Source organism: Polypterus senegalus, chromosome 11 (genome assembly GCF_016835505.1).
Source record: "Polypterus senegalus isolate Bchr_013 chromosome 11, ASM1683550v1, whole genome shotgun sequence".
NCBI lineage: Eukaryota > Metazoa > Chordata > Cladistia > Polypteriformes > Polypteridae > Polypterus > Polypterus senegalus.
The window spans coordinates 45,196,364-45,210,401 of record NC_053164.1 but is presented as its reverse complement, the minus strand read 5'-3'; the positions used below and the strand labels follow the sequence as shown (position 1 = coordinate 45,210,401).

At 38.0% G+C, this 14,038-nt stretch overlaps 1 protein-coding gene across 2 annotated transcripts in view; it reads right to left on the bottom strand.

Annotated features, from left to right (window-relative positions):
- LOC120538901 (anthrax toxin receptor 1-like) overlaps positions 1–14,038 on the bottom strand; it is a 223,459-nt gene that overhangs the window by 183,347 nt on the left and 26,074 nt on the right. For both annotated transcript variants that reach the window (XM_039768487.1, XM_039768488.1), the window contains 3 exons: positions 11,762–11,833; positions 4,776–4,857; positions 4,167–4,200 (listed from right to left, as the gene is read on the bottom strand). In XM_039768487.1, the coding sequence (XP_039624421.1) occupies positions 4,167–4,200; positions 4,776–4,857; positions 11,762–11,833 (188 nt within the window). The remainder of the gene's footprint in view (positions 1–4,166; positions 4,201–4,775; positions 4,858–11,761; positions 11,834–14,038) is intronic.

Here is a 14,038-nt window from a genome sequence, read left to right as displayed (position 1 = left end):
AGACCCCCATTATCTAGCATAGTCAACACACTGATCCATAAAAGGCCAACACTCTGTGTTATACACTATACTTAGGCAGATGAAAAGAAAAAGGTTTCAACAAAAGAGTGTTTCTAGAAAAACAGCATAGCTTTATTTTAAGGGTTTCTTGCATTTTAGTCCAGAGAATCTTATACGTTGACTTTGTAGTATCCAGAATTTCTATATGTTTTGTTAAATGACTTTTTTTTTCAAATTGAATCAAATATGTCAACATAAAAAGTGTCTTTTTCATACCTGCTTAGTCCAAACCAGGGTTATAAGGTTTGCTGGAACCCATCCCAGCTTGCACAGGGCGCAAGGCAGGAACAAACCCTGGACAGGGCGCCAGTCCATCGCAGGGCAAAACACACCAAACACACCCTAGGGCTAAGTTAGTGTTGCCAACTCACTTAACCTGCATGGTTAAGTTGGAGGAAACTCAAGTACCCCAAGGAAAACCACACAGACATGGGGAGAACTTGTAAACTCCAGACATTGGAGGACCTGGGCCACGAACCCCAGTCTCCTTACTGCGAGTGCTACCACTGGGCAACCTCATAAAAAGCGAGCATTACAAAATCTAATAATACAGTAAATACAATATGACAGCTAAAAAAGTTCAATATAGGCAACAGGGGTGAGCAATGTCAGTCCTGGAGGACCACAGTGGCTGCCGAGTTTTTGTTCCAACCCAATTGCTTCATAAAAAATCATTTATTGCTGATAAAGCACTTACTTCTCAAGTGGCATTTTTCCGATTCATTTTAGTTGTCTATCTCATTAAGATTTTGAACCCTTAATTGCTTATTTTAGACTTAAAGAGCTGCATTCACCATTTTTAACTGCTCCATATTAACAATAAGATTTAAATGACAAAGGAATCAGCTGTTCTCCATCTAGCTTGTGTCCATTTACACCTGTGTGCATTTATCATGCATTATTTGGTTTAATAGAATACTAAGAAAGAAACTGAACAAAAAGTGAAGAACTGAAAATTACTCATCCATTTTAGGCTGCAAATTATCTGACATCATTAGGAATGACCGGATATGGCAGAGTTAAAACACTAACAAGCCATGAAATTAAAAAAGATGTGGTATTGGAAAGGATTACTTTCTAATTAAGGGGTGAAACAAAAACCTGCAGCCACTATGGCCCTCCAGGACCAACATTGCTCACCTTTACTGTAGACAAAGAACAATAGTGGCAAGAAATGTTACAGGAGCTCCTTAATACCGACAGCAATATGTCTGCACAATGCCTTGCTGTGACTAGGATTGCCAAGTCAGATGTTTTCTTTCTTTTAATTTTTCTTATCTATCTATCTATCTATCTATCTATCTATCTATCTATCTATCTATCTATCTATCTATCTATCTATCTATCTATCTATCTATCTATCTATCTATCTATCTATCTAGTGTATAGTGCCTTTCCTATCTATCTATCTATCTATCTATCTACCTATCTATCTATCTATCTATCTATCTATCTATCTATCTATCTATCTACCTATCTAGTTAGTTAACGTTTTACTGGTGAGAAATTAACCTAAAATAAAAACACCATGAATACACAGTCCTTGGAATTAGGGACGTTGTGTGCAAAGCAGCTCATCAGCTTTTTGACGCTCAAAGGACCTTAATTTGCACTCCTCACTTTCTTCTTTCTTCTCCTTTCATCTCTTTTCGCTTAGCCTTTCTCCTCTTCCCAAAAAATGTTGTCCAACTCCCTGCCACCTAAGAACTTGATCCTATTATATACTACAGCCATAAAGCAGCTGTGCTACCCACTAGACCACCCCAGAATGTGCCAATGTAAACTATACTGGACTTCTGAAACAGACTTGGAGGGCCGCTTTGATTAGTAGACTTAATTAGAACCAGGCTCTTCATCAGAGGTAAACTCTTGGATGTAGTTGAACTTATTTGTAAATTGCCAGTATTAATACTCTTTGTTTCTCCTCAAGTTACTTACAAAGTTCCACAATAATATTGTTTTTAATATTGTTTTCCTACATTCAGACAGCCAAGCCTATTTAATTATTGGACACTGGTACTTTTTTGGTTGCTTTACTTATCAGTCATCTTATTATTTTCATCTGTTTTAAATCAAAGCACACTTAACTTATGGCCAAGTCTGGGCATTGTCTACCTGTGCTTTCAACATCTTAACTGATTAAAAAAAAACTTTTTGCATTAGCGATTGTGTTTTATTTCTTACAGTATAGCAATATTTCAATTTGACAATTAATTAAAATGCAAAGCGCAATTCAAAATCGGATTATTTGCTAAGATGTAACAGCTGATGATTGAAATAGGAGTGCTACAGACCAAAGACAGACGTGTCTGGAGTTCATGGTACGAGCAGAAGAGATTATGAGGGGCCAGCCACGTACTTAGGGCAGAGCAAAAGAGTCCATCACATAAGAGTGAATTTGTTGATTGTGAGGTGGTCTTCACAGCCATTAATAGTGTGGATGTTGTGACAAAGGCGCTATACCAGCGCCTGACCCAACACAGACAGACACAGGAGGCACACTTTTAAAATAAATAAATGTTTTATTTCTTTTTCTTCACCTGTGGGCAACATCTTCCTCGTTCCTACAGGCACAACACATTCTTTTTTTTCCTCCACTCCTCTCCAGCAAGCTTTGTCTCCCTCATCCTGGCTCTGGCTCCCGGAGTGCTGTCGTCTGGCCCCTTATATAGGTCACCCAGAAGTGCTCCAGGTGCTCGTTGACCCACTTCCAGCAGCACTTCCAGGTGTGGTGGAAGAACCGCCCACATAGGCTCAGGGAAAGTTGCAGCACATCCTGGTGGCACCCCCGGATCCCAACGAACTCCAATTCCCATGAAGCCCTGCGGGAGTCCGAGGTATCGCTGCCATCTAGTGTTTCGAGGGAAGGTGATGCTCTGTTCACACTTGTTCCCCCGATCCTTCCAAAGCAGCGGCCCTAGCCACCATTGGCAATGTTTATTAAGGCACCCAAAGGTTAAGCAACTGCCTGTTGTTGGTGAAATAATAAAGAGACCTGTTCACTTGTGTGGTATTTCTGTCTCCTCTCTCCATTCCAGCAGCTCTGTGTATGACTTTATCTTTTTACCTTTTTTTCTCTATTTTTCTCTATTTCACTGATCACTTCTACCACTTTCTTTTATGTGGAATCGCTCCCTGGACACTTTTTACTATTTTTACTACTTGACATGGATTTTTACATGCTGAGACTCGCCTATTCAAATAGTCAACTTAAAGCACTGAGAAGAAATGCCCACGCTGGTGTGGTTCTCTATTTACCTGACGAGGTAAGAAAACGATATCGGGGCAGCCGAGCTGGCACAAAGATAAAAGATAAGATAAAAGCCAAGCAGCTTGCAAGAAAATGGCGTTATAAACTGTCGGTGCCTTCTGTGATCCTTGGAAATGTGAACTCACTACCAAATAAGATCGACAAACAAAACTCTTAAATAAGCTTAGTGCTCAACTGCTGGGTTTCGAGGCAGAATACAAATAAGAAGTAATAAACAAATATAACAGAAATGACCTAAAAACATTTGTTGTGTGTGTGTGTGTTCACCCTGTGATGTACTGGCACCCTGTCCATGGATTGTTGATGCTTTGCTCCTTTCCCGTGACCCTGCTCAGGATAAGTGCGTTTGAAAATGGATGAATGAATGAAAAATAATAATTCAAATTTAACAAAAACAACAGATAAATGAAAGCCAGGGGAAAAAAAACCCTGGCTATAGCACAACACTCATGTAAAATACACAATAATAAAGATTCTATGAAGAAAAAGTTGAGACTCCAAAGTTAAGTCTGATTTTGATGGAAATTATTGAGACATCAGGGTCACACTGCTTATCAACTGAATGTGTTTTTTAATTGGTGGTAACAACTTTAATAACTTGTAATTTAACCTTTTGTCTGACGCCTCAACGGTCAGGCTAACAGAATACTGGAATGAGGTGGTAGATCTAAGTGGTGTCCTTTTTAGGAACTCCACTGTATCGGGGACTACATCTATACAGTTTGTACATAAGGTATGTATATATTGAATTATAAATATATTGGAAAAGTTATTTGATAGATAGATAGATAGATAGATAGATAGATAGATAGATAGATAGATAGATAGATCTTACCTTCTATACTTCCATAATATATTTGTTGACTAGCCTGTAACAGAAAAGATGTTGGTAAGATAAATCAAATGAAAAATGTACTGCAAAAAAACATCACGGTTTCCCACAGCAAAAACTTCTCCCAGATTTTCAATTTATTTTTTGTTTTGACTTACCTTTACTCACTTTTGCATGAAAATGTAACAGTTACTTAGTATAAAATACTTAGTATAAAATATCTAAATCATTTCAAGACCAATCCCAAAACAGATGTATGGTTACTGCTTTCTCAGCCCAACTACCCAGTTAATTCTTATTTAAATCATTGCAGGTATTCAAAGTTTGGATGTTATGGCACAACAATTTTTGTTGTGTGGGAGAAGGATGCTAAGGATAGAGCTGCCAGGCAAGAGGAAAAGAGGAAGGCCTAAGAGAAGGTTTATGGATGTGGTGAGAGAGGACATGCAGGTGATGGGTGTAACAGAGCAAGATGCAGAGGACAGAAAGATATGGAAGAAGATGATCCGCTGTGGCAACCATTAATGGGAGCAGCCAAAAGAAGAAGAATTATTTTGTAATAATTTCTTTGAGGCACTGATATTAGACTGCATACCATAATTAGGAACTTACCTTCATGAAGCCTTCATGCATGTAGGTATCTCCTCCAGGAATGACTTTCTGAAGCTCCTCAAGGCCATGTCTGATCTGATCTCTGCTTGAGCAATAAAATACTGTGTTACATGGATCTACAAACAGACATCTTCTTTTCCCTTAAACCTTCTGTTAAATGTGGAGGGTGGTATCCTCTTTTCTCATTTAGTATGTTCTCTCAGACCACCTTAGCGCTTCTGCTTATGACACTTATTCTTTGCCCTTAACTTGAGCCTTTAGTTTTGTACACTGCAACATTATAGGGTCATCATTGTCACAAAAACAGGACAGTGAAACTCTTACTTGCATGTCCTGTTTAAAAAGCAACATCATTCCTGAGATTTGAGTCAAACTGTCTTCACTTATAACATCTGCCTTCCTTACCTGTACTGTGGTGGCCATTCTTATTGATCTCAACATGTTACGTGCCTCTCTTTGTATATTATGTTATCAAAGATTGGTGTAGGCCAAGTTAGTGTCCAACCGGTGTGCTGCACAGTAAAATATATGAATGTGTGCAAAAAAACCCCACAGAAAATCAAATAAAATTTTAAAATATGGACACTTCCCAGCAGAGAATAAGCAAGAAAACAAACAATAGCAATATAAAATAGTTTCTTTATATGTGTGAAAAATTAACCTTAACAAGACTGAGCTGTTATGTAAGGTTCACAATTGTAACAAATACAGGATTAAGAAGCAGGGCCATCTTAACAGCATTATAGGCCCTCGGGCAAAGCAGTGCACTCAGCAAGTTACAATATATATCCTCAGGCAACTGCCCAGCGTACCCATGCGTTAAGATGGCCCCTAGAGATGGGTGTGAGTATAACATGGATGTACACTTATTATTTAGAACAGGGCAGTGAAGCTGAAAAGGGTAGAGACGTGACCATGAACTTAAGCAGAAATTCAAAAATAGCGGGAGCTAAGCCACTTTGTTAGAGAGGATACCTGGTACTTGGTTATAGATCCTCAAAAATAGAAAGCATTACATTTAAACTTAATAGGAATGGCAAAAAAGCTCATTATGTAATAGAAATGATTTTAACATATCATCACATTCTCAAAACCAGTTAATCCATTTCTGGGTCGTGGATGGACGAAGTCTATTCCAGACGCCTCAAACGTGATTTAAAGGCCTCTGTTTGATGAGATACCAATATACATCCATGTTATACTTGCACCTTCTGCGGACAACAGTTTCTTATCAAAACAGGGACGGACCAGCAGCTGTTAAAAGGTAAAAGAATTTTAGATGATCCCAGCAGTTGAATGATACGGGATGGTGTTAATTTGTTGGCTTTCACAGAATATGAACTGGCACAGAACATTAAAACAGAAGTTGCATTTAAGACTGTTTCATGCATAAAGGTCCAGTGTGTACATATCTAAATCTCTAAATCTAAGTTTAGTTAATGTAATAACAATCATTTGGTTTACATATTGAGCTTTGGTGACATGACTGAAAGTCTTTCTAGTTTGACTTTGCTCCCGGTTTTTGGGGTTTACTTTTCCTTTGTACATTTATGTGCTGCCAGTTTCTTCCACCTTGGCAGGACAGTCAGCCACTGAGCGAGTTTTTCACTTGTTTTCATTTTTTTATCTTTGTGTTTTTAATTCATTTTCCTTCATTTATTTTACCTCATATTTGCTTACATTTTAGTTTTTCAAACATGTAACTTTGTCATTAAAGATGTAAACAAGATCCAATAATTAATTAAATGATGGTTGGTATGGCCAATCTATGATACTAAAAGTGAATTCCTGACTTGCTTTTTCTACTGGATGTAATTTGACAAACTGAACTGATCTTTAAATTCTTGCTCATGTCTTTCAGTATTTATTGGCATACTCGGTTTATATTTTAGTAATGAAACTCTCCCATATGGCACCATGGTGGTGCAGTGGCCTCATGGATGCAGCATCCTGGGTTTGAATGTCAGGCTCAGTCATTTTCTGTGTGCAGTTTGCTCATTCTGACAGTGTGCTTGTAATTTCATCTTGCTATTTTGATTTTTCTTTCACATCCCAAAGTGACACACGTGTTTAGCTGTAATTTCGGCTGCATGTGGATGAATGTGTAAGTGGGTCCTGCGATGACCTGGCATCCCATCAAACTGAGATTTCTAAGTCACATTTGAGGTGGCTGGAACAGACTTCATCCATCCATGATCCTGAAATGGATTAATTGGCTTTGAGAATGTGATGATATGTTAGAATCGCTTCTATTACATAATGAGCTTTTTTTGCCATTGCCATAAGACACTGTTGTTTGCAGAGAAGCAAAGTTTCTTTTGGAATCAGTGACTTAATGAATTGGTGATGGCAAGTGGTAAATGAGTCTGAGACATTGGATTAAAAAATGAAGTCTGGAATGGCCGCTCTTTCAACTGCCTTGTCTTTTTGTATTTGTAGCCTACCCTGGCTCACGTTTCGTGAACCCATAATGACAAATGCATCTTCTGAAAAAAGATAAATAATGATGGGAGACATGCACTAATGATGAAGTCTTGGTATCCAGATTTGTACTGAATACCCAAACACCTCCTTTTATAAGACATATTAATAGACGATCATAAGTAAGCATGTACCCGAGAGTGACGACTGATGGATTGTTGGAAAGCCTTTATAACTTTCTCACCACTCTCCTTAATCATGCCAACACAAATAAACATTGTTTGTAAAGATGAGTACTGGCTTTGTCAGGCCATTAAGCTGATTTATAGCTCAGTTGGAGAGTGAATAGACTGCAGTTGCCATTGGCGCTCCATTTTAAAGGGAGCCTGCACTTGGAGATAAGTACAACACATACTGTAAATGAGACACCAATCCAGCATTACATTTTAAAAGAAATAATACATGTGAAGCAAATCTAGCATTGTACTGTATTTTAAAAGAAACCTCTTCTGTGCTGTAATTATTCTTCTATTTTAAAGCCTGTTGGCCGTATTGTCATGGCTGATAATAATTAAATATCTGCTTTTTGCGGCTTCTCAACTCTCATACTTTTCCATTGGTGCCATGAAAGCATTGTTTAAAAGACGGATGGCCATCTGCCACATTTTACTTTGAACGTATACTTAAATTTTAAAGTCTTTAAAACAAGGTAGCAATAACATGTGTTCCACATGCACAAATGGTGAGCAGCCTAGCAGAATTTCCAAGATAAGAGTACATCATCTGGGGAAATGCAGTCGCTAACAGCCTCTTCTCTATCACCTGCAGCCAAGAGGATGAAGCCCACTGACATCACTTAGCCCTGGTGGTCTTACCTTTTCCACCCCAAGGGTTACTTAAATGACCATTATATACTGTACAGTATGAAGTTGCCATTAACTAGTGAACCTGACACCAGCAAGCAAGGAGCTTCCTGAGGTGAGCCATATCACTTAAGTCTATGTAGAGAAGCACCAGAGGAGTGCTCAGCTCTTTTTATTTCAATCTTTTTTTCTTCTCAACAATCAAACAATTTAAACGGGGTACTGGCTGAACCCCAACACTTTGATATATGCATTATGTCTATTCTTTCATTACACATGAAAAAAAACTCCACACAGACAGTGGCCAGGCCTCATCAATGTTTTAGAGCTTTGAGAAGGCAATGAATGCTAAACAGTAGGCCATTACAAAAATCAGTTTTATTAAACTCAATTTTATATACTTGCTTCAGAAAATATTGTCTGATTTAAAACAGTTTACAGTATATCATCCATCATCTTTTGAGAACAGAGGTTTAAAGCAGTTGCACAGAGTAGATTTACACACATAAAACCGCCACATTCAGCTTTACATGCCTATAAATACATACAGATATTTCTAAGTGTAACATGCATTAAAATCCTAGGGTTCTTCAAAATTGTTCCACATTTATTTTTGATTTTTTTTTACTTTTGTTGCTAGCCTCTTTGCAGTTCTACCGCTCACGTATGGGGATGCGGATGTACAATTTAAAAAGATTTTTATATTCACAGGAATTGTTACATATGCATCAACACAATGTATAACTGCCTGTGATTGAATTTCATTTCTTTCTCTCTATTAAATAAAACGACTTTTTCAAATGTTTCGCTCTGAGATTTGTTGTCTTTGCAAAAGCTATTCTAACGGGAAACTGTAAATGTTTTAATATGAATGGCATATCAAGATCTCCTTTGTTGTCTAATGCTATCTGTGGAAGATGTACTACATTAACTTTCTTGGATACATCCTTCTTTCTACAGTAATTCATGCGGTGGAAGACTGGACGGTTTTAATGGTTGTAGATACTCTTCAGAATATTGTAAGTTGATGTTTTTATCTTCTGCACGATCACCACTAACTGTTTCAGCAGTCTATTGATACGCATATAACCAATTTGCCGTGTAACCGATTAACATTTTTGGCATAAATTCGTTTGACTTCATTGTTTCTCAGTGCTAGGATTGCACATGTACTCATTTTTTCTGTTGATAATCCTTTGTGATTAAAGTCTTCAAAAAGATGTGGACATAATACGTTTTCTTTAATTGGGAACTTAAAGTGAGGAAAATGTTACAATTTTTAGGAGCTGAAAGTGCAGGAACTGTGTCTGACAAAAAAATTCACACGAATGAGAGGTGAGATGGTCTTGTTTGAAAATGTTTCAGAGGAGGGTGTGACTTGAAAAAATCTCAAAGCAAAAGTCTCGTCTCGCAGGACTTGAAAAAATATCTTCCAAAAGTCTTGTCTCCAAAAAGTCTTGTCTCGTCGAAGGATTTTTTTTATATAATAGAGAGATATTGAAAAAGTATGATTCTCAGTATAGTGTGTGTATTTTTAATACTCTACGACCAACATTGTACAAGATTTTGAATACCTTCGAAAAAAGTCAATTATGCCGCACTTCTTTAACAATGCAACACCTGCAAATCAACTATTGTACCTCTCCTAGCTGTAATACCATTTCTGTTACTGTCATTCTTATCTCTTTGGGAACAATGGCCTAATCATCCTTCTGCTTCTCACCAGTAGTTGATGTTGATGGCTGGGGAGGGTGGTCACTCATGTATTACGAAGTCTGTGTGCTGCTAAGCTTAACTATTCTACATCAGAAAAGAAGGGTCCTGCTATGGCATGGACTACAAAAAATTGGTGCCACTTCCTTAAGGGGATTATGTTTTGGGCAGGCATCAATCACAACAAGCTGATCTGGGTCTTCAAGCAGCTAAAGATGCCATCCTGGTTGAACAGTTGGATTTTACATCTCCAGCCCTTTACATTGAAGGTGTGCCACCAGATGGGTTGTGACAATGTGGTCCTCAAATCATTAACAAGAATCCAGGCAAACAATGGGCATGGTATGTGTGGCTGTGGCACAGACCCTACCCCTTGACATGTTGGAAATTCTAGCAACCAGACTCCAACACGGTGAGACACCTGCTTAGGTTGCTGTGGGACTTGATTGTTTGATTTCTGCAGCACAACACCCAGATTCTAAACCTTACTCAACTATGTTAAACATAGAAAGAATCATGAAAACTGTACCCACGAGCCTGATGAGTTATTGTTATGGCATGAAATTTTGTTTATAAGTTGATAAATATTATGTGTCTTTATTTGTACGTCATACAAAGCAATGTAATATTAGTGTATCAAGAGTTAACCAACCCCTCTGAGTCTTTAGGACTGACTCAGGAAGTGAAGGTTATTGCACGGTTTGTGTGTTGGGGTTGGGGGGCTTCAACCCAATTTGGCAATTGATTCTCTGCAGGACATACTATCAACCAACCCCCACAAGGTGACCATGCTACCTAACTGACAAGCTTTAATTCACCAAAAGGTCTTGGATGCAGGTGTGAAAAGGCAGTGTGGGAGATGGAGCATCAGACCAGCTTGGCAAGAGTGACTGTGTTTGGGCTGAGAGCCTAAAAGTCACAAACAAAGCTATTGGGGGTGAGTTGTACCTGAGTTCTATTGGTCTGAAGTATGACTGTTTGGGATTGGCTTTGAATCGGAGGCCACTCTGTACCGTGATGCCCCATTGGTGTAAGGATTTGGACAGAATATGTATAAATTTGGTTACTTTACCACTCCCTCTCTCTCACGCCATGGCTAGAAGGGCAACACACTGAGAAGCACAACTTGGCAGCCATATTGAGACAGGCATATGGCCTCTTCTGAAGAAATCTGACTAGAAACGATGACTTAACTAGGGACATTTAAGTATATACAAGTCTGTATGCTGTCTGAAACAACATATTTAGCATTCATCAGGTTGTATGATTGCCATTATTCACATGTACTTTGCTTATTGTTATTGTTTTTCAGTATTATCAATAATTCATTATTTAAAGTTGTAACCTAACTCCTGCTTGTCTGTTTACCTTGTGTGTTTGCCAGAGGTTATAGATGTAGAAGAGAAGGTCGGGAGTAGTTATAAAGTACAATGCCTTATAAACAGTGGTAAGTCTATGGGATTTGAAGCATTCTGATAAAGTCTACGCAATGAAGAATACAAAGGGGGAAAGCAGAGTAATACAGAACTCTACTAAGACATCCAAATATTCTAAGCATTGCAGCGTCCATTGCCATGATATGCACTACATGATGGGTGACTTGTGGATTAAGTGCTGGAATAGCACTAAACAATAGCAGAGTAGAAAAACAGTCATAACCAGTCAAATCAGTCAAAGAGAACCTGAAACCAGTGAGTTAGAAGCTTTCACAAGAACAAACTCACACAACGCCAGAGCAAAGCCTTCCAGTCATGCTCCCATCACTTGGAGACATTGACAGGAGGGGCTAAAGACAGAATGCAGGAAAAGAAGGTAAGGGAATAAGACCCCCAAACCCAGAAGACATTACAAGCAAATACCACTAATGCAGATAAAAAAGTGTGGATTATGGCTAAAATTGAAAAATTGTAACTGAAACTCACATATAAAACAAAGAAAACCTGCCTTTTGATTGTCTCAAGAGCTTTTGAAGCTAGGAAGGTCACTCACCTATCGTCGGTCAATGGCATCAGAACCAATGCTTCCCTGGAGAACACAATAAATGACATGCGGAGCTGGGGGCTGCAGATTTAGGAAAACAAGGCAAAATTAAACTCTTGGCTAATGGTAATAAAGTCAGTAAAGTAAAACAGATGCAAAAGAAACCATTGTAGATTAGGCAGTGATGCTATTGTTGCATTCCTGAAAGACATTCACAACTTTATGATTATGTTCACATTACAAGGCTCATTACTCAATTACAATTTTCTACTCAGATCAGATTCACCTACTGTATGTTGACGGTTCACATTCATTAGAACATTAGAACAATCTAGAAGAGAACAGGACATTCAGCCCAATGAAGCTCGCCAGTCCTATCCACTTATTTCTTCCAAAATAACATCAAGTCGAGTTTGAAAGTCCCTAAAGTGTTACTGTCTACCACACTACTTGGTAGCTTATTCCAAGTGTCTTTCGTTCTTTGTGTAAAGATTTTTTTCATAAGTGCAAGTGAGTTGTATTTAACTGTAATGTGAACACATCTGTCCTCTGAAGTGGCCTGCATGCACTCATTGATACATTTGTGCACAAGTCATCTGCATCACCAACAGGGTTGCCATATTTCCAAAATCACAGAAATGGGCAGCCACCATTTCGAGCAACCAAAGAAAAAATGTTAAGGAACTAAAGAAGACAAAAAAATAGATCATTTTAATTAAACTTTATTTATATATATATAAACATGTATAAATGAAACATATATATAATTAAATAAGTACATATATAGAAGAGAACATATTAGCTCATTTATTTTTCATTCAAAATTTAGGTGTGGGTATGTTTGATATAACTTGTAGCATGTTTTATGTTTCATATAATACAACACAATACATGTAAATAGAAAGTAGATAGGCAGATACGGCCTACCTTGTTAGCTGAAAAGTCTTTACAAGTATCACTTCACTTTCAAAATGAATTACACACAAGCACGAGCAGCCATGATGAGCACGAGAAACGTACGACGAGACGAGCACATGACATACACGAACACAAACGATTCAAACACTCGGATTCATCTCAGTGTTACAAATTTTATTCATTACAGGTGGTACGCCAGGCTGTCTACAAACGTTTAGCAAGCGTCTTTAACTAGATATTCAATATAAAAATTGAATGAATTTTTTTTTTCTCTACATACAAGTTTTGTTCAATCAGGATTTTTAGAGGGAATGTGGGACTTAATCATTATGCTGCTGCTGGAGTATGTGAATTTCCCCTTGGGATTAATAAATCTATCTATCTATCTATCTATTTATCTATCTATCTATTAAACTCAGGACAGTCCCATTCAAATCGGGGCATCTGGCAACCCTGGTATCCATCCATCCATCCATTATCCAACCCGCTATACCCTAACTAAAGGGTTACGGGGGTCTGCTGGAGCCAATCCCAGCCAACACAGGGCACAAGTCAGGAAACAAACCCCGGGCAGGGCACCAGCCCACTGCAGACCCTGGCATCCTACAAACAAAAAACTCATGTTTGTGAAACGACTCATGAAATTAAAACTGACAAAATGTATGCATCACATTTTGCTCTGGAGGACACCAAACAGTTTGTTAGCTGCTGCACCAGGAGATGTGTGGGTACGAGAAAGGAGCCAGCAGGAGTGGGACCGTAACTGTTATCACAGCTGAAGCTCTCATCCATTCCTGTTATGCCACACTGCAGGTGCTGGCTGATGATAGGCAGAAAACCACATGAATATCTGATCTGACTGTTCTCATTCACATCGTATATCCAATCTAGGACCACATATATAACTGACTCAAATCTGATTAGAAAAGATCCGATTTTTTGTCTTCACAGCCCTGAAAACATCTGATTTGTGCCAACTTAGGGCAATTAATCAGATCTGAGTCACTTCATCCTGGTAATGTGAATGTAGTGAAAGTAAATCAATAAGTTTTATGAAATATATAGCAATTAACCAATTTATGTGCGTTAATCAAATTCACTCAACACCATTCTGTATTTATTCAACATTTTAACATTAGATACAGTACATATACATACTTTAAGTTCAACTATTACTTCTATTATCATTCACATGGAGATGTAGCTCATTGGTTTTAAATCATTAGTAATGACATGTAAAAAAATACTCAATAACAAATTTAAAATAAATTAACTATAAAATGACATTTTCTTTAACTGTCTTGCTATCCACCTAAACAGTGGTGTTCCCTGTGTAAGGATGTTGAATTTATGTGGCCTTTCTCACTT